Source organism: Vanellus vanellus (assembly GCF_965231255.1).
Source record: "Vanellus vanellus genome assembly, chromosome: 4".
NCBI classification, from domain to species: Eukaryota; Metazoa; Chordata; class Aves; order Charadriiformes; family Charadriidae; genus Vanellus; species Vanellus vanellus.
This window is the reverse complement of record NC_138909.1, coordinates 70232864-70254478: the sequence shown is the minus strand read 5'-3', so window position 1 is coordinate 70254478 and position 21615 is coordinate 70232864. Positions and strand designations below refer to the sequence as shown.

General features: G+C 42.6%; 1 protein-coding gene across 1 annotated transcript in view; it reads left to right on the top strand.

The window, feature by feature from the left end:
- BEND4 (BEN domain containing 4) overlaps nt 1-19666 on the top strand; it is a gene marked incomplete at both ends in the record, with an annotated part of 29893 nt that extends 10227 nt beyond the window's left edge. Inside the window, 3 exons of the mRNA XM_082482199.1 lie at nt 11820-11911; nt 15961-16201; nt 19449-19666. Coding sequence (XP_082338325.1) covers nt 11820-11911; nt 15961-16201; nt 19449-19666 — 551 coding nt within the window. The remainder of the gene's footprint in view (nt 1-11819; nt 11912-15960; nt 16202-19448) is intronic.
- Nucleotides 19667-21615: the final 1949 nt, after the last annotated feature.

Below are 21615 nucleotides of genomic sequence, written 5' to 3'. Positions count from 1 at the left end.
GCAGTCATTTGTATATCACATGGAAACTCTGTGACAAAGGGGATTGTGTGGACTTGGACTCCAGTTGGGTCCTAGCTTCAGAAGTATAAGACCAAAAATTATCGTTAGGGTCTATAATCTAACCTACAGCTTTCATTCAATCACCTATAGTGATCTTTTTGACTTTGACTAAAGCATAACTTACATTTGATTCACTATCTCAGAAGGCCTCCAGTCCTGAGTTGGAGACACTGACAAGCAGTGGCTGTACCTCTTTCCTTGACGCTTGACTCCAGTGGTTAATTATATCGGTGCAAATGTGTGCTGAATTCCCTGCCTGACTATCTGAAACTAGTTTCTAGCCGTTTACTTTTGTGCTTTGCTCTACTAAATCAAGTGCTGTATAGGACTTAGTACATTTTCTGGATGGTGATTCTTACAGATTAAAAACTGACTTAATTTCCATCTTGGATAAAGTAAGCAAACAGAGCCATTTAAAAACCCCCAAATGAGTTGAATCCTTCTTTGTAGTTCTTTTCTCCCCTCTGCTCATTTCTTTAAAATTTGGGCACTGGAATTAAGTGCAATATGTTCCTATCTGCCTGAGCGAAGGTGAATAGTCTCTTTGTTCCCACCCACGGCTGCCCTGGTCATTTGGCCATCAGTCATGCAGCTGAGCTTCTCATTCTGTGCACGTTTCTTCCTAGACGTGCATACTTTGTATTTGGCTGTGTTCATTTACTAAGTGATCCGGATTGCTTTGGCTGCCCGGTTGCCACTGTGCCACTGTTTGCTGGTTCCCCAATTTCTGTATCATCCAGATCTTTTTTTTTTTTCTTTATTGTTTTTAAATTACCTTTGTGGTTCTGGTTAGAAATGTTGAATGGTATTGAGGCTGCTGTCAGTCCGTGGAGCCCTGCTAGAGACACATCTATTCATGATGATTCCCCCAGTGACAGATACTTGAGATGTCGGTAGCGGGTTCTTAATCTGTGTATGCTGTAGTCTACTGATGCTGTGTGTTGCTGCTCTCGCAACCGGATAACTCGTGGTAGTAAGTTAAATGCCCTTCAGGGGTCTAGGTATATTACGTCTGTTCAGCCCAACTTTTTCAAGCAAACCTATAATCTCATCAAAGAGTGACAGTCAGGTTAGTCTGACAAGATCCACTTTCCAGAAGACCGTTTTGACTGGCGTTAATTGTATTCATGTTCTTTAGTTCTTGGTCAATTGAATCCTGTTGTGATAGCCTGTATTTTGCTAGGATTAATGCCGGGCTAAGCGGCCGGTATTTACCTGGGTCATCACAGTTACCCTTCATCTCCCTTTAAAAGAGAGATAAACATACATAAACATAGTGCTTTTTCATCCCCAGGAGTAGTGAAACACCTCATTAGCGGTGTATCCAAGGAAGCAGACAAACATAAAATAAATGTGCAAGGACATATGACTTCATCAGCCAGCGTAAAGCCATCATCGGATGTGTCTGCTGCTGTCTGGGTGAGGTATGCAGATAGGCCTAGCGTGACCTAGGTGTTTGGGGAAGCATAAGGAGCCCTCTGATTTTGCTACATGGTAGGACAGAGGTCTGAGCTCCCCAGGCAGTCCCACAGCCACTACTGAGCAAGGTTAATCAAAAATCAACTAAAGGCATTGTCTGATTATTGTCTCCAGTGCTGATTTTGCTTCAATTAGCTTCTGCTGCCAAAGAAGCCGGCAGAAATTTTTGTGGGACTTGAAGCACCCAAATCTGTGCGGAAACAGGTGCAATGCTCATTCTCTGGGCAGTTTGGTGGGTTTTTTTGCCGATCAAGATGCTGCTTGCCTCAGGAGGGAGCCAGAAAGCCCTCTGCAGAGGGTTTCCGTGGTGTTTGCCACCGTCTATCACATCAGAGTCACCTCAGAGCACAAACTTTCTTCCTGGCGCACTTACATTTCTCACGCTGGGCATCCACTGGGCCAGGCAAGGCAGTTCGTGCAGCTGAGAAGCAGTGATGGAGGCTTCTAGGTGAGCGTGGAGGCTTCTAGGTGAGCGTGGAGGCTTCTAGGTGAGCGTGGAGGCAGCTAGGTGAGCGTGGAGGCAGCTAGGTGAGCGTGGAGGCTGCCGCACCATCCCATCAAGCCACTGGAGGAGCGGGTCTTTTTGCTGTCGCAGTTTTCCTTCTCATACTGGAGGGCGAGCTGGGTCAGAGCTGCTCGATGAGGCTGGCGGGGGACCCTGTGGGACACAGGGGAGGTGTGAACTGTGCTCTCCTTGCGGGCGCTGAGGCTCCCGCTGACAACCCTGTCAAATGAAGATCAAAGCACCAACCCCTCCCTTCTGCTCTATAACCGTCTATGAATCATTTTATCCTTTTCCTGAAATACTTTGCATTTCGGGTTGTTGTTTTTTTTTTTTTTTTTACTTTCCATATGCAAAAGCCCTTTTAAAATCCATGAGAGTTTGCGGTCTAAAAATAGTTACTGCTGTACATCTTTGCCTCTAGCTCTGCAAAGCACCATTTGCATGGCTTAGAGAGAGACTACCGGGAAGAAGAGTGTTTTCTCAGCAGATGTAAAGGCAATGACCTTTTTTTTTTTTTTTTTTTTAACACGTATTACACAAAACATATCCTCCTGTAGCTTTTGGACACAGAAAATAAGATTTTTCCGTTTTCAGGACTCTGCCCTGTTGCTGTAGAAGCCCTCCAGTCCTATAGGGTCTCTGCCTGTAGCCTGGCATCACTCTTTGGTAGATCACCACTGGAGAAAATCAATGACATCAGTGAAATATTCCATATGTTTTGGTTGTTGGTTTGGGTTTTTTTCCCCAAAAATATACCCATTTGATTTGACTGAAAGAATATTTAGATTTGTGTGAAATCTTAATTGTTTCAGCTATGGAATAAATGACTTAAAATTCCTATTTCAGTGCCTTGGTTTTGGAGCAATGTGACATCTTGCAAATTGTGCAGTTTTCCCCAGTGATTTTTTTTTTTATTTTAGGCAAAAACATTAACTGAACATTTTCAGTTTTCAGTTCAACTGAAAAACAGAGAAGTATTTTTGTTCGGTGTATTATTTTTGTCTTTTAAAAAATACTTAAAGATTGGGTAATTCCTGGAAGGAGTTTGGCAAACTTGTCATTGGCTCTTTAAGGTTTTGACACCGTCAGGAACAGAGTGAAATAATCCATCTATAGGAGGAGAAAAATGTCTCCTAATCTCTTTCCTCTGTATAAAAATTACTAGGGCTGTGATACATTCCCAGTAGTAAAATTAAAGACTTATTTGTGAGACTGCATGTAAGACCTGGATTTAGACCCTCTAATATATAAGAATATTAAGCAGTTCTCCTTCACTATTGTCAGCAGGATTTTCCCACAGTTTTCAATCTAAAAGGGAGAAAATATTTCCAGGTGGTTAAAGCAAAGGCCAGGAGTCATGAGTGAGGGTTTGCCTCCTGGTGCTCCACGCTTTGCTGCGTGGTTTCGAGCAAACCAGCCTGAAAGTAGTGAAAAGGTACAAGTAAGTAAGATGATACAGTGTGTGATAAATATAGTAATTATTCTTCTCACCTTGTTGGCCGGGCAGCAAAAAATACTCCATCAAACCGCAGGAGAATGGGGGTGAAAAAGCCCCTCAAATATAGGGAGGTGATCACCTACAGAGACAATGTTTGTGGTGGCTGGAAGTAGCCAAAGCAAAGCGGGATTTGCAGGTAGAGTTAATATCAATGTAATTGAAAAAGTTAGACAAGTTTTCCGGGAGGTTTTGTGTGCCCAAGGCTTGACTCTTTTTCGTGACTATATCGGATGATCTAATAAAAGATATTACTTTTCCCTACAAATCCTCTCTCCTTTATACTTTCAGAGCATCGCGTTTCCAAAGAGCCTACCACAGCCGCAGCGTAGATAAAGCAGCCATCAAGGGTTATGACGAACACTTTTTCATGTCCTTTTTTTTTTTTTTTTTTTTGTCCTTTTTCTTGATGTTCACATTTAACCACTTCTTTGGTTTCCCTTGATGTTCGGGATGTTTTGGTCTGATCTCTGGCCTCGTTCTTCTGTTCAGCTTCAAAGCGTGAAGCTACTTCGGGAAGAGAGAGCCTCGAGTGCGGTCGCCGAGTGTTTGGCACGAGAACCCCTTTGAATTTGCAGCACAGCTTTGCTTGCAGCTTGGGGGTGCCGGCTTAGTTTGCTAAACCAGCCTGAGTACAAAAACTTACTGAAACACATAACTGCAGCAGACCGGGCATTTATTAATCTGTTTTCTCCATAGTTCTGTGCCAAAAAAAACCCTGAGAATTTGGAGGGGGTCAGGTTTCTTAGCCTAAACTGGGGAGCAAGAGCTGGTGGGAGTTTTGTGGGGAGGAGCTGTGATTCAGCCTGGTGAGGCTGAACCTCCCCAAGAGTTTCAGTCTCAACTTCAGTTTGCGTTTTGCAGGTCAGCACTTGGCATTTTAGTGACACAAACTGCTGTCCCCGCTCCCCGAGAGCTCCTTGGTTTCCCCATTAGTTAGCGGCAGTATGAACATGTAGAGGGGCTTACAGGGGAGGTCCCTGCCCTAAAGACTTCACAGCTGAAAGAGAGGAAAAGAAGAGGTACCTTCTCTTAAGTAGAAGGAAAGTGAGGGAGCACAGACAAAAATAAAAGCCACAGGAGCACGTGGCAGCATCGCTTAAGTGAGAGATGCGCAGCTGCCTTGTTCAATGTCTTTTCTTCTGTTGTTTCGGCAGAGGTGTATATCCCAGGGGCATATGGAAGGGGAACATTCTTCTTTCTGGAGCAAATATTTTTGCAAAAGAAAATTAGAAGAAATACAATGGCTTTTCAGATGCGGATTAACAGAAGTAAAATGGTTTTCCACTCCACCTGGAAAACACAACCAAGAGGAATTTTAATAGTAACAGGATATTTACTATCATTTTTTCGCCCTTCCCTGCTGTTGGCAGGCACGTAGGTCAGATTAGCCAATCTTTAACACCCTTCTGCATGTAATGTTGATTCTTCTGATTTCTGCAGGCTACTCTCACTGCAAATATGTGCTGGTTTTATTTTACCATCCAGTTACAAACATCCAAATTTGTAGGGTCTTGAGCACTGAGATCAGTTCCTCTTTACTGACCCCGTCTCTCCTTGCCCCTCGCTCTTTTTCCAGCTGACTGCACCCCAACAACTTGTCTTCACGGCCTGTCCATGCAGCTTTCACTGGCTTTCAGCTGACTATTGAAATAAATGAGCATATGAGCTAAAATGATCCAAGTCGTGTTATACTGCACACTTGTCCAAATCTCAGGCAGAGGAGGCATCTCCGTTAACGTTATGAGAAATTCACACTGCTATCTAGTTCGTCAGCAGGTTCCCTATCATTTGTTACATCTTTTTGACAGTCGAGCATCAATTTAGAAATGCCCTGCAATGAACTCGGAGTGAAGAATTGCTCAAGGTCAAGCAAAGGAGGACGCGTTGCAATGCTGAGCCAGTCTTAACTAACAGCTGCCGGTCTGAGCAGGGTGGATGTAGATGTACGCCCTTCCCGATTCTGCTCCTCGGTGGCGAGTCAGAAGTAAATGGTCTTGAGTGCTAAGGGATTCATCTTCTGCTGTGCAAAACACCAGGAGGAATACCAGCCAGTGTCAGCTACAGAGCACAAAAGCTCATTAATGAACAGAATAACCAGATTTCTTACTGTCTGCTTATGGGGCTGAGGCCACCACGGGGAGACGCGTGGCCGAGCTCAAGCCATCCCTTCTCACGAGGGCTGTCTGATGCTGCAGGAGAGGTTGGAGATGTATCTTATTTACATTGGAGATATGCCTTATTTACAGCAAGCCCAAGTATCTCTTCACAGCGCTGTGCTTTGGCAATATAAACAGCCGTGGAGTGTGTTCCACTGGAGGCCATATTTTGGGGAGGATGAATGACAGTCCTCATTTTGACAGATACCAATACAAGTGATTGTGGCCCAATAACATTTAAAATGAGCAAAACCCCAGCCCAAACCAATAATAGAGAAGTTCTTAGCACTTCATAAAAAGTTGGAAACAATTTTTAGAGCCAAAGGTTAAAAAAAAAAAAGAAAAAAAGAGCAGGTGATAACTGGGAAACATTAAAAGCATGCTGTTGAAGGCCCCAAAAGACTATCTAGGAGGAAAAGTTTCGTGCTGGTTACAAAAATAACCAGCTTAGAGGGAAAGCAAAGGAACAGTTATAACAAATGGAGTAGAGGGGAAGTTGATGGTGATGAGTAAAAAGCAGAGATTAGGATCAGTGGAAAATTAATAATTAAAATTTGCACCTGGAGCACTCTGTGGAGGTGACATTCTTTCCCTGGCAAGTTAAAGGAAGAATATGGAGTCCTAATAACAGTATCGGACCATTATCAGATGGAAATAGTAGGTTTTGTCAATAATATACAACTGCTCATTGAGTATTTCTGTACCGGTATTCACGAAGAGTAAAATGGTGCGGTCACACCAATATGATGATGATGGTAAGCGGGTAGAAATATTTCCCATTTCAACCATAACTCTGGGTGTTAGCACGCGTTCAATAGCGGCTTCAGGTGGACTGCCACTTCAGCTGTCTGCCACAACTCCTTCTCAATGTCAGGGGCAACTCAAGAACTTGTTACTCAGTGCCAGAATTGCTGGCCTTTTTAGAAATGATGAAGAGGTGCTGATCCCAGCTCAGGTTGTAAGACAGAGCTGTTGAAGAGCGGAGTCAGGAGTCCCTCTTCCAGAGACTGGCATCACCAGGAGAGGAGCCGTTGGGAGCAGTAACTGCTTGGGCACACCAGCTCTTCATCCCTGAGTGCATATCAACTTATTACCGAAAGCATTAGGCAGATGCTACCAAAGTGTGATGCTTTCAAAATCGTGAGATCTGGACAACTCATTTCAGGAGCAAAAACACAAATGAAGGCAGAGAAAGAGGACTCTGGCTATGATTTTCTTTATGTTTTAGAATATTTGGGATACTCCAGAAAACTGAAAGATGCAAATACTCTATGATTTTTTTTTTTTTTTTTTTAAAGGACACGTGAGTTGTCCTGGGTGATTGTAGGCTCATTGGCCTGATACTGAGCCCAGGCAAACTAGTTGCACAGCTGGTGCCAGCTTCAATTAAGAGAGTACTGAAAGAGAATAATGGAGTTAGTACCAAGCAATGTCTTGCCAAATTATGGTTTTGATGAGATGAAAAGTTTGGTTGATGAGGATATTGCAGATATTTAGGGTGTTATGTAACATATTACAAAGAGTGATTTAAAAAAATGCAAAAATATTTGTATTCAGGAAATTGCCATGATGCAGCTGAATTCCTGGAGGGATTCTTTGTGCAACGGCTCACTGTTTTTAATACTTCCATCGGTGAAAGGAAAGCATACAGTCATTGCTCACAGCTTGCAAGCAGTGCAGAGGTGGCCGTGAGTGAGGAAGATGAGAGGAGATATACTTGGCCGAACATAGTACAGCATTACCGTGGGTTGAGGCACAGAGAGCATCGGCTCCACTTGGGTTCAGCCATTGGGAAAGGGACACTGAGAAAGGTTTTTGGAGGACGCGGTGGCGTTCTGGCTGATTCTGGATGCACAATGTGCTCGAAAGGGCTGGCGTGCCGACACATAGGGAGGTGTAGGGACTCGGCTTTTAGCGTGAGCCTGGTATCTCGGGAAGGTGAATGTTGTGCTTAGCAAAGAGAAGACGGCAAAATTGTTTCACCGCTAACTATAAGTACGTAACAAGTGACAAGCATTTACCGGTTCTTTTCCAAAGATTTAATAAAACCCAATCAAAGGAAAAGAAAATGCCTGCTTGAAATGAGGTGTATGTTTGTGAGGCTGAAATAGCACGTGCTGTAACAACGAGCCAGGGGTAGAAATCGCATCGCTGGGAGATGATGGCTTGAGTTGTACTGTTGCACCTGCTGGTGCTTTCTGGTGCAAAGAGGATTTAGTCAGGGGAGTTGCTGTGCCGTGTGGCAGGTCTGACTGAGAGATCACAGCCCGGCTTTTGTCATCGGCGCAGTCAGTGGCCACCATGCCATTCGACTATTTATTAGAAATTGGGATACTCCACAGAGAAAGTGGTGACGAGCTGCGCGGAAGCACTTGTTACAGCGTACAGATGCCCAGAATAACAACAAAGTTGTACAACTTGGATCAATAAACGGTGAAGACCTGCCACCTCTTATATGTGTCCTGCTTTGTCACTGCTGCGCATCTTCGCTAGACCAGCCCTCCTCAGCGTGCCAAGGCCCCTGTAGCACCTCCTCCTCACCCTTTGGCTCCCGCAAAGGTCTCGCTCTTCTTGTCACTCGCTGCAGGCCAGGTTACTTTGCCACTTCCAGTGTCTTCTCTGAGTCACTGGCACTGTCAGAAAGTGAAGGCTGTGGAAACTTTTTCCTAATGGGCAGGAAAATTACTGCCGCCCCACAGGCTTTCTGCTAAATCATAACTAGCAAGTGTTATTTTGACATTAGCGTCTTTCCCGTTGGTTACAGCAGGCACAGATCCCTGTTGGTGATGTCAGTGATAGTGGATACGTGCATAAGCACGCAGAGAGTCAGCTCTTGGGGTTGTGATCTTGTTAACTCTCTAGACACCACATCAAAGTCAAAGAAATACAAAATAAATAAGCTACGAGGTTTAAATGATTATTTGTCTTTACAGCTGGGAGCCGCGGGCTCTTCTAAAGGTACTTTTGCTGCAGCATTTGGAGGAAACAGTTTCTCTTACCTCTCGGCAAAGAGAACATTTGCAGAACCATAAGAGGGACACAGAAGCAAAACCGAAGCTTTGACTCTTGGCCTCGTGCTGCCCTCTTTGTGGCTTCCTTTAGGCTTCGGTTAATACGGCAGCCCAAGAAGCCTGGCTTTGCAAGTTGCATCTGGTGTTTGTAAGGCTGAGATTATCTGTACCCACAGCAAACAGCGCGGTGCACCATGGCTTTACAAGTCAAAAGCGCTCAGAGTCCTCCAGTCTCTAAAATGATAACAAAAACCATACAGTTTTGTGCTTGAAACATTACTGCTTTTATGAGGACAGAAGTAGTTACAAGCTTCAGCCAGCTTTTAGTACCTTCATATTTCTCACCGGTAATGAGAAAGTGTTTCATCAGCAGAACACAGTTAAAGGAGAGCTGTGCTAAACGTGCTGGGGACACAACAGGTTAACGTTCCCTGCTGTCTTCTCGCTTGTGCCCCATCCCTTTGGAAGAGTGTCGGTAAATATATCTTCGGATAGCCTGCAGTGAAATTACTCACTATGGGTAAAATACCATCCCGCTGTGAGATCAGCGCCGAAAAATTAGGTGGTTTTTTGACGCATTATATTTTGTTCCGTTTCAGGCCCAATGTCGTTCCACATAATTACGGGTAATAATACCAAGTATGGCTGAAAGTCATCAGATCACCAACAGGGGCTTTTGCTAATCGAGATAACCAGAAAATCGGGTGCAAACTTCACGGGCTGTTTTGCGCCCAGCTTCACAGGGACCAGAGAAGCCTAAAGCTCCCAGGTGCCGCTGATGCTGCGGCAACTGTGTCCTCGGTGAGCTTGATAAATAAAAAGTGACACATTTAGACAGGGCAGGAAAGGGATACTTCACAAGGAGCTCTGATTTCCTGAGTATCCCTCAACTTTCCTCCAAGTCCAAGTATCAGGCATGTTTTCTCTCAGGCAGTAGTACAATCACCCATCGTAGCCCCTTCCATCCTTGCTGTCACCTCGTGGGAGATCCAGGATCTCATGGGAGATGCTGGTTACCCATGGTAGCTTCCACTGGGGTGGGAGGTTTTGCTGAGCTTGTCACAGGGTTTCTGATGCTGCGCGTGGCAGCGAGCCTTTGCGATCCCTCGCGCCTCTTTCTTGGACACCTACTTAATCAGAGAGTAACCTGTGCATGGGCATTCCTAGTTTAATCTTTGTTTTGGACGTGCCAGACAGCAAACACACATAGAGTGTAAGAAAAGGGTCTCAAACTACAATCTTATACTTCAGCCCATCCACATGGAAACAAAATCTTTTCCTTTTCCTGCATATGCCTTCCTCTATATAAAAAAGGGGGGGAAAAGCCAAATCCTTTTTTTGCCACACCTTCTTATGAATATCCGGTGTACTAAAATGTTACCTATGGTTATTTTTCTCCTTTATTCCACGTAAGAACTTGTATTGAATTTTTTGATTGCTGCTATATGCTAAATACAGAGCTCTCATTACAGGAAAGCCGCAGAACATGTCAGTGGGACTATTAGGCTTGACTGCCCTTCTGACTTTTTCAGAATTTAAGCATTTTCTGAAACCATCCGATGACACTTAAAAGTGCTTTTTTTTCCTACCAAAAAAAAAAAAAAAAAAAAAAAAAAAAAAAAAGCATCTGGGCTCTTCTGTTCATATGGTAGTGTCACTGTGTAGCAGGTACATGACCTAGACACTGCCCTGGTCTAGCAATAAGCACTGAAGTCACTGGAGAAATAAACCAGGTAAAAGTCACTCGAAATGCTAACTTTCGCCTAAGGCATAACCTCCCATGGCCAGGAGTGATATGTCAAATGAAACAGGAGTAACTACACCAATGGGTCGTCTTTACGGAGAAGTCAGCGTGGGGTGAAAGGACATAGGGATTTATTATTGATATCAGGCACTTTGCATGACTTTTGTACGCGGACTGGTGGGCGTAACACCGCTTAGCACTTAGTACAGGGTCTGTTTTGTGCAGAGTAACAGCGTTTTGCACCCTGCCTGCCGAGACAGGGGCAGAGCTGCTGCGCGGTGTGACTGCCCAGGAAAGAGTGCAAAATACCTGTAAATCCTACCTTCAGACGTTCTTAGTGAGTTCAGTGCTTGCTTTCAGATTGCCAGCTTAAGCCAAAGCCCAAAACACCACATTTTTCCAGGTGTAAAGGCTGAATGTCAAGAAATAATAAAAAAAATAAATCAAGAAGGAACACTGAAATATGTTTTTCTGGATTTTTAGCTGAAGCTAAGATTATCTCTGAATATTTTACAAAAACAACCCATACCAAGTGTAAGAGTGATAGGATACCTTAAAAACAATGCTTATTTAGTCTTGCACAAGTCACTTGGGTTAATATCTGTTTAATTCTCCTATGGTGTTTCAGGCTCAGGAGAAAAGCGGTGTATCTCAAAAATACTCCAGAGTTAATCAGGGATGTGGCAGCATCTGCTTAAGAGAGACCCATAATTGAATCATCCCTAATTAACCTATCACCTCAGCAGAAGGGAATAGGATGTTGGTACCACTACTGAAATGGATGAGAGTGATGGGAAGGGAAAGGGGGGGAGGATGAGGGAAAGAGGAATAAAGCAATTTGCCTAACACCTAGTTTTATAACAAATTTGAGAGGAGGGAGGGAAAAGAAATTAAAGCATATGAATCATTAAATCTCTTCAGTATAGTTAATCAGACTGTAGTTTTAAAAATTTTTGAGCATATTTACATGTTAATCAGTGCATGATTTAGGTCCAAGAAATGTTTTCTCCTTTGTATGGTTTGGGCTGTTTACAGTATTTACAGATATTTTTTTTTATTATCGTTACTGCTGACCTAATTTGTATTTGTATTAATTATAATTTCAAACTAGGAAAAAACCCTTTGAAAACTCGTGGGCAGAAAATAAAAGCAATGTCAGAGATCTCAGTGTAGGAAATACAGCATCCATCGTATATTCATTGAATGAAATGACTGCACAAATCAAAATGAGGAGTATTTCCTATTTGAAATAAATCTCTCAGACGTGCAAAACAGATCCTGAAGAAGACTGCTTGATTTAATATTATTGTTGTTATATTTTGTGCTAGATAGCTAATATACAGTAATTGCAATTTGTTTCATGCAGTGCCCTGCCAGACTGTTTTAGATTATTTGAAGACTGTACTTCAGCATCACAACCAGCTTATGGTACCGCAGCCAACAGACCATCCGACTGAGGTAGTATATACAGTCAAGACAAGCTGCATCTCTTTATGTTTGACAATTCATTGAAAACATGTAGGCAAATAAATCAGTAGGCGCTGGAAAATTATATTTAATAGTAAAAATATGTAAAATCTATTATTAAACTGTCATTCTTAGGTACAGTAATCCCCCAAATGGAGGAGACTCATCACTAGTATAATCTAGGATGACTTTACTGAGCAGCGCGTAACTCCCTCATCGGCACCAGCTGCACTTGCCTTGCTTTGGGTAATTTTTCTCTCGCCTTTCCTCAGAAACGTCACTTTTGCGGGTAGAATTTAGGCTAGGGCTAGCCTGGTGAAAACTGTAGCTGGGTGATTGAGGGTGGCTGCACGCGGCGGCTGCCGGTGCACAGGGACTGCAGCCCCTGCGTGGGGGGCACCGACACGTTGTGTGGATGGACGCAGGCACGCGCGTGTATACGGTTACTGTTGCTCTAATGCAGCCCTGAGATGGTAAACACTAAATTAGACGTTCCTTCATTTTGCAGCCAGACCCAAAGACAGACTTCTGCAAGTCTTTGGAGTGCTCTTGCTTTTCAGAGAGCATCCCAAACAAAATGTTGAGTGTTGACAATTTTATACTCGATAGGGAGTTTGGGGATTTTTGTAATTATGTTCTGTTTAAAAGTGCTGCAGTGAAAAAGCAGGAAATTTAAGTCCTACACTTCTGTAGAAGGTAGATGTATCGATTTATCTAGCATCAGCTCTAGTGTAACTCACATTAATTTTGCTCCAGTGTGTTTCTATCCAGGCTTGCAAAAATGACTCAAATGAAGTGGTTTTGTTGAGACTTTTATAGTTTAGACTGTCTGTAATTGAGGCTCTCGCGATGCATGTTGTCATATATGTAGTGTATACATGTTACTACCCATTATTTACGCAAAGAAAATCAGAAGAGGGAAGACTTAGATCTAGTCTGACCTCCCTTAGCCCATAAATGATATGTAGTGCAAGCCTCACGTAGTCCACCTTACCGTAGTTGCACTGGAGATGCCTTGCAGCAGTTCAGGTATGCATCACTTTGCTCCTCCATTCAGTTTTATCCTGTGCAAATTGATAGATACATATATATTTATATTTATATATATATATCATTAGCTGTTATCACTCAAATATATGCCAGGGATTCATTTTCCTTTTTTTTAATGCTCTTTTGCTTAACTGAAATTTTCAGGCACTGTGAAAACTGAGGCTGTTCTGTAACGTCCCACATGGAATAGCTTGTCATGATGTGACAGAATTTTTTATTCAATTAAACGCATACATGCTAATCTTTTATTCATAAGCTTAATCATGTACAAATACAAGCATGAACACATTTGTACTTTGGTTCTTCCTTCAGGGTCTGCTTATTTCATTTCTGGAAGGTTTTCTGTTTGTTTTAGTTTAATGACTGCTGGACACACCAAACTGCATCATATATTTACCGAGAATCTTTTGCCCAGAAGTGCTTTACTTTCAGAGGAGGTAATGAAAGCGTAGCTGTAGCAGGAACCCAGTAATTGTTTAACAGAGTAGCATAACACTATCTCATGCCTTTGGAGAAGAACGAGGAAATATATCCTAAGTTTCAGGGGGAATAAGAGAGAAGTATAATAAAATTGGGGCTGAGAAAATTACGCAAAATTTATTGCCTTCTCCTCAGTTAATAGTAATGTGAGCTGTCACGAAATTTAGATGCTGGGCCTTTCTGCACCCTATTTCCATCGGTGTGGTACATTTAAACACAGAGGTAGCTTTTAGGATAACTTGCTACTTAGCAAAGCCACACATGAGCATCCATCCCTAACACGCACGAGCAAGCCTGGAGCCTTACCCTGTGCTATACTGGCTTCCATTGCATTGCTCCTGCCTGGCAGGGCTCAAAAAGCACGGCAGTGCCTGCAAAGTTAGCTGCAGCTTGTACTTTGCACCAGTATCAGTAAGAAAGGTCCTTGCTTCACTACAGTTTTTTTTTTTTAAATAGGGAAAAAAAATTACATTTCGGGAATCTAAGCTAGGGATGTAATTAGCTTTATATAAAAGGGATACTGAGCTAGCTGCTGAAATAAATTGGTACCGGCGTGGGGATCAGATGGTCCTATGTATGACCTGCATGATGGAACAAGCCAAGGAAATACTAGCATCGCCTCCCACTGAGATGGAGTGGCCACAGTTGCTTCAGCATAAGAGCATCGTACACCCAAAGAGCTTTCTGTGCTGCCTCCCCACTCTTCCTCCTTCCCCGGCCCTTTTGCCACGTTGGCAGAGGACAAGGAGCTGGGCTGGGTGGAGGGTAATGATCTTTCCACGGCAAAGCTCCTCAGCTGTATTATTGGTTTCCCAGGGGAACATGTATCTGCCAAAAAATTAAAGCAGCTTCTTGCATCATGAGTGGAGGGGGAGGAATTGACCCTGGCCCTTTTGCAGTGGTGGGAGCAGACAAATGAAGTGCAAAGGGAAAGTCTCCAAGAGTTGGACTATAGCTGAAGGGTCTTTCTCTCAGGGATTAAAAGTTTGGATTTACAAGCTAAAGGGCTGAGGTGTTTTGGGGGAAGGATAGGGGCCCATCAGACAGCCAAAGCCCATCTCCTCTTCCATATTTTGGCTTCCTTTGCAGAGTTTTGGATTTGCTTGTAGCTGCCTTTGCCATCAGTTTGCACCAAGCTGGCTAAGTTTGCACCGAGGTGAACAAGTAGCAGACAGAGAGACAGGCTCAGCTCCTGGTGATGCTAAATCGCTGGGAGGTGGTGGTACCCTAAATCATACGAACAGCTTCTCAAAGGACCCCCCCTCATCACAGTCTTCACTAAATTCAGCCTTCCACATATTTATAAAACTTGCAAAATAAATAGAAGCAAATACCTGAGGAAGAACTTCAAAGATGCTCCTCAAGCTGTCTCCCAGGATGCTGTAATAAATATATGAAAGGAGGCAAGGGTAGTCCTTAAAATAGTTTTCAGCTATCAAAGACCTGGAAGCGAGGAGGAGAACTTTGCAACAGTTGCCCACAAGTGCAGCATACGGGTGATTGCCTCTGCTGAGCATCAGACCCGTGTTTTTCTCGTTCATTGTGAACTCCTATCAAAGCTGGGGGCTATGCGAAGCTTTTACTAATTGAGCCCCCGGATTTATGTGTTTTAATAAACAGGTGTGGCTGTAGAAGTGAATGAGTCTCTAGGAGAGTGTGGGTTAGGGGTTGGGGGTTTTGTGTACTTCAGTTATTTCAAGTATATTAACAGTACCATCTTACATTAATTGGGTAAATCCTGAACTATAGCATTTTGTGAGCAACGAGAATTAAATACAATTTAGGTACAATTGACTAAAGAGGGCTTATAAATGTGTGTGGATTACAGGAATCCCCATAATTAGTCCCACAGCATTCATTTAACATTGGAATATTGAAGCACACAAATTATAAAGGTTAAAAGCAAAATTTCTTTCCAGCTGACATGGTGGCATTTCTGTAAAGCTATAATTTGAGTTAATACGGCATTCATTAATAATAATGAAGCTTTTAGTTTTCATAGTTCCTTTATTTATTTTCTTTATATTTTTCACAGTAACATAACTGCTGTCAAGTTTCAGGTGTGTTCTACAGAAGTAATAAATTTATTATAAAAATAGACCAAAAGAATCACCTCTGAAGTAAACTGTCAGCTGTGACGAAGTGAGCCATTTGATCTCACTCTTCAAAGACCCTTTTAATGCATTTTAACAGGTTAAGAAGAAAGGTTATACTTAAATAGTATATCCAGTCACCGGTTCTTAACTCTTTTTAACCTGCTTGTTAAAGTGGAGATTATCAATAGCCACCTCTCCAAACGTATTTCTTGTATCTTACCAAATCTGAGTTCTAGAAAATGGAAATGTAATTTTAAAAGCGCTCGTTCTCAGTAAGAGCAATTACGTGTTCACTTCAGGATGTGTTTCACTGTCAGTATCGCGGCTAGTTAAAAAGCGTATTTTTTTATTGCAACTGACATCCTTACTTATTTGCCTTGTAAAATAAGCAACGGAAATATTTCACTTTTTCAGGGGAGCAAGCAGTTGCTGAACAACTACCCTGTCTACATCACTAGTAAACAGTGGGATGAGGCTGTAAATTCTTCCAAGAAAGATGGACGACGGCTCCTTCGCTATCTCATCAGATTTGTTTTCACAACCGATGAGCTTAAGTACTCATGCGGCCTTGGGAAAAGGAAAAGGTCAGTGCAGTCAGGAGAGACAGGTCCTGAAAGACGTCCTCTGGATCCAGTAAAAGTAACATGTCTCAGAGGTACTGCATCTTTTCGCTCAGTGTCCACCATATGTGATCTCATTTCACCACATTGGCTCTGGCTCAGTAGAAGCATTTGGCTGACAGTGGCAGAACTAGAAGGGGTTTCAGAGGCAGATGACGAGCAGCCAGAAACCCTCCACTTTTTTTTTATACATACATACATACATACATACATATATATGTATGTATGTATTATATATGTGTATATATTACTTTTTTGAATGGGAAAAACCAGGGCTGCTTATTTAAGAGATGAGACAAATACAAGAGCACATGACACTGATACACTTGAAAAGGCAAAGAAGGAAAATCAAACAATCCTTTTATAGTAAACCAACAAGTCATTCTTAAACACTGCAGACCAGCAAAATTAACCAAAGGAATATTGATAGCCTAATGCGTAGTAAGCATGTGGCGCTGAAGGCCACAGTGCATCGTTGGAACTAAAAGCTACCCAAGTTTCAAAATAGGTTTGAACATTTTGTGGGGCCAAGAACATCTACAGGTTGAGTAGATACAAAGCGTATACAAATGCATTGTCAAGGACTTAACTTCTTGTTTGGAGCACTGACACAACATTGACTGAAAAAGTAAGGGAAGAATGTTTAGCCTCTAAATGAGGGGTAGTTTTGCAATCATTTCACCATGTCAGAGAGTGAGGATGTTGCACAATACAGAGAAAGGGTCTAGACTGAGAATAATTCTCTATTATGGCAGTTGATAACTTTTATTTCCTAAAATTGTTAGAAAGGCCTGTTACTAGGCTTTATAATGACACATTCAAAATAGGACCTTTTTAAAGCCTGGTTAAAAACATGTCTGTGGTAACAAGCATCTGCATTTCATAAATGCAGATGCGTATCATTTCTTTTATTAACTCAATTTATAGTATTTTATGAGCACATACTTGAAACACAGGTTGACCTGACTTCAAGAACTAATCAGTGCAGTGTAGAAAGTTAAATTTTGGTCAGTCAGCAATAAAAATATTTTTAGTCAGTCAGCTGGAGTCCAAAGTGGTTATATACATCAGACGGAATCTCTGCCCATCTAGGGTAAAAGAATTCAACAAAGCCAAGTAGATCAGACTTTCAGTTGGGGTACCTTGATGCAACCAGGTAATGAAATCAGATTTTACATACAGCCAAATTTGGCAAAGATGCTCTTTTTTGTACTACAAAGGGAGCTGTTAAACTGTTATGTGATATTCTATCACACCTTATACTCTACCAGAGCTTAAGAGAAGGGCAAGTCCATTGCACACCATGCTGCACAGAGGTCAGGAGAGAGATTCAGGGTCCCTGAAGTTCTCCTGGAAACTGAAGGCTGAATATGAGCGTATTAACCATTTATAAATGACTTTCAGTTTCACCTAATAATTTATGCACAAGCAGAGAGTTAATACCCTTTTCTTTGCCTTTCTTCCCCCTGCCTTCCACCAAGACTAAAAGTAACTCCACCTGTAGATGGAGTTTTGCTTATGGCTGCTCTTCTTTCTGAGGTCCTGGACATACGTTAGGTGTGGAGTGCTCCTTGGGAGAAAGAGAAAGGCCAGTTTCCTTAATTTCCACAGGCTTGAACAGGAAGCCAAAATGTTCAGTATCTAAGGACTAGTTAAGAAAGCAGAGTAGACAGCTCTCCCTTTGGGCTTTCGTGTGTGGCTGCGAACGTGACAACTCTCTCCGGTGCCACGAGTTAGCCACTGGCTCCTTCCCATTTGCAAGCCAAGGTAACAAGTGTCTGCCTAATTCTCAGCATGTCCAATTATGCCTTCCCACCATAGCAGGGAGTACAGGCTGCCTCTGTCTGTGCACTCAGGGTAGTTTCAACATCTTTAAACATTTTTAATATATTCCTACAACAGACTGATGTCTGGAACCAGCTTTAAAACAGCCTGGCATGCTTAAATTATAGCATTACTCTTTTACATGGTAACCATTTCTCTAAGAAAAACACCAGTCTGTGGAGCCCCACGTGAACATAACTAGGTAGGAATTACGGTCGCCTGTGTGGATTTCTAGGGAAATGAATTTAAAACCGAGATAGCTATCACTTTTGCAGACACACTGCTGGAGGAGCTATGCAAAAATCATGTCCTAATTGTCCAACAGATGAGATACCTTGCAGGCACAGGAACTCACGTAAAAGCACAGCATTCCCTGGTCTCGAGATGTGGTGACAGTAATGAAGTTACCTTACGCCACTTATTGTGCTGTTGGCTTGTCAACAGTAGAAAATAGAATTTAAAAATATCCTGGGACACACAATACCGCATGAGGGAATAACTAATGCTACAGAATAAATAAGAAGCTCAGTTTCCATATGAGGTACAGTGTATCCAATATATCTAATAAGGTGCCCTCACATTTAAAATCGTATTTGGACGCATCAAAGTCCAAATACACCTATTTGAGCTATGTCTAGCAGTTAAAACTCCAGAATTGGTAAGGCGCCTTCTGCAAGTTTCGCATATTGCATGTCAAAGAATCTGAAAAAGAAATTATAAAAAATGTAATCATCACATACAAATAGCTGTACATGGAAGCAGCAGCTACTTAAACAGCCAAATTACATGCAGTACAATTCATTTTCTCCCGCATTGAAAACTATTGCGAGGCTCCCCAAATTAGCCCTCTCATCTCATTTAGCTATTTCTAAGGCCCATTTAGTCTCTGAAAAATAGGTGTCAGATTCAGGAAGATGGAAAGAGCGGGACTTGAAAGGAAAGATACTCCAAACAGAAAGGAGCACCAAACCCAAATAATGGTAGTGACATTTTTGAGCAGGTTGTGGGCTACTGCAGCCTGCAGGTGTTGAAGCAGCCAGCAGAGGGAGATCGTAGAGATCCACGAGAGTCATCACCTTGAGGTATAAATACACAACAGGTTTCGAATTAAATACTTTCTGATTCACATTAACTTTCACATGTATTGCACACGCTGAATCACAACTGTCACTTCAAATCAGTTCTTTTTATTTCCACAAGAAGTGATTTTATCTCCAGGGCCTGTGCATCACATAATTAGCTCAGGTGTAAAAACATACACTGCATGTGGAGAAACACACCTGTACAGAAATAAAATAGGTCCGAGTGGCATTATCATGGCATCCCCCATAAGGCTTTACTTCTGCTTAAGTAGAGCAGTAATGCCCCCTTTCTTATTTCCCATGAGCTTTTGACACCTGGGCAATAACAGATGCTGCAAAGACAAGTTGTTTTTTATCCTTGCGTGTTTTCCTGCAGAGTTCATTAGGATGCACTGTACTTCCAACCCGGACTGGTGGATGCCATCCGAAGAGCAAATAAACAAGGTATTCAGCGACGCAGTAGGACACGCTCGTCAAGGGCGTGCGGTGGGGACTTTCCTTCACAACGGGAACTCTTATTACGAAGGGACTGACCATCCAGGATCACAGGATGAAGTCTTCAATAGAGGTATGCAAGACGGATCTGGCGATTGATGGCAGTGAGCGGAACCTCATACAACAGTAGCAACCACTTAATTTAGGAGAGACTATTTGTTAAACATACTTGCCCTGCTGTCATTTAAGAGTCCAAAGCATGTTTGAACACATACTGCATACATTTCAGCTTCCCCATCCTACCATGTCCCAGGTAAAAGAAAGAAATCCATTTCAAGACCTGCTCAATGGGACTTCTCAGTGCCTATTATTTGCAAATCCTTCATAGCACCCTCAAAGGGAAATTGCAGTTTGTTTCATCTAGTTTTAGAGGAAAGGTCATTTAAAAACGATAAAAATGTCAAAAGAAACAGCAGCTACCATCTCGTCTGCCTATTGATAACAAGCCCAGGTCTGGACCCAGAACAGCTGGGTACTATTTGCTTTCCCTGAGTTGGAGACGTAAGAACAAGTCTGCACACTTATAACAAATAAAGAAGTGGTCTCCCATTTCTTAACAGAAAATAACATAATTATAAATGGTACCTTAAAATACCACACAAGATGGAAAATTCAGGGACTTCCTTCAGCCAGCTCTGCCAGGAAATTAATCTTCCCGGGTAAAACAGCAGCACTCGTCAACAGTAGAATCCTTCAAAGACCCAGAACAATAACAGGCACTTCTAATAGATAAAAATTGCTTTGTATATCAGAGAGACACTATATTTATCTAGATTTCTAGGAGATTAGAGTTGATCATGACAGTTTTCATTAAAACAAGATTGCTAAAAACAAATTGCCATTTCACAAGACAGGTTTTGCTGTGTCTGTTCCTATTCTGCAGCTATATTATGTAGCTTCAGAGGCTTTAAATTACCTTTTCTTGGTTTTGTTTTCATTTGTGTTTTATATCCATTCCTTGAAATAGATGAGGCAATGTGCTGGTCTTAACAGTCAGTGGTGCATTCAGGGAGGGGTTGGGTAAGAAGAGCCTAGTTTAACCTTTTCTTGTAAGTAAGCATGGGGTCCAGACTAGCTAAGAGCTGTAAAAAAGATCTGTGCTAGAGCAGAAGCCAGTTCGTGATGGCGTACGACATTGCAAGCAGATGCCAACCTTAAAGAAAAAAAAAAAAAAAAAAAAAACAGTCCACTGAAAAAACGTTAATTTTAAAGGCTTAGGAATCCGTTGTCCCTCCAAATTGATGCACTCCAGAAGTACACAATGCCAAAGAAACGATACCCTTTCCTTTCCATGTCAGGGTGTTTCCATCTCCTTACCCTTGTCCGGTCGCTCAGGCCAGTGCTGGCATCCTACAAAGCCTGAACCAGCTCTCCTTGAGGCAACGTTCCCCCACCGGCAGGTACAGGGAACCGGTTTTTGGAAAGAAAGTTCACTCCACTTCTGACCATCCTTAGTGCTACCTCATCAGCGTTGACTCTCCTGAACACGTATCTCATACTCCCCAGCCTTCCTAACCACCTTCTGCAAGCCACAAGAGAAGCTACTAATTGTTCCTTTTACCCTTCTCCTCTCCTTCCCGACCTTCTCCCCATGTGTGCGCTGGGCAGGGCAGGAGATGCCCAACCCCTTCCTCAAAGATCAGAAAGGTCCCTCTGGGGTGAGGAGCTCCTCTAGCTCCAGCATGACCACAGATGGAGGACTAAGGGAGTCTCACAAAAGGTCAGCTCGTCCACACAATAGTTTCTTCCTGCCATCAGCCTCCTCTTTGCCTGCGGTTGTGGCCAGTCTCTCACAGCCAGCCCACGGAGAGTCTCGGGACACAGGCTCCACCGCACTCCCCTATAGATGGGACCTTGCTCAGCCAGGATATGCTTTAGGCCCTTAAATGTCTGATACCTCTGATTCATTTTATTTTTGGTGATTTTTGAAAGGGGGTTGAAAGGCACTCACTATCCCCAGAATAACTCATTTAATTTCTAAAAGTGAATGAGCAGTTTAGTCACGCTGGGGCTCACCGGGCCAAGGGGTTTGGGACAGCATCCCTCAC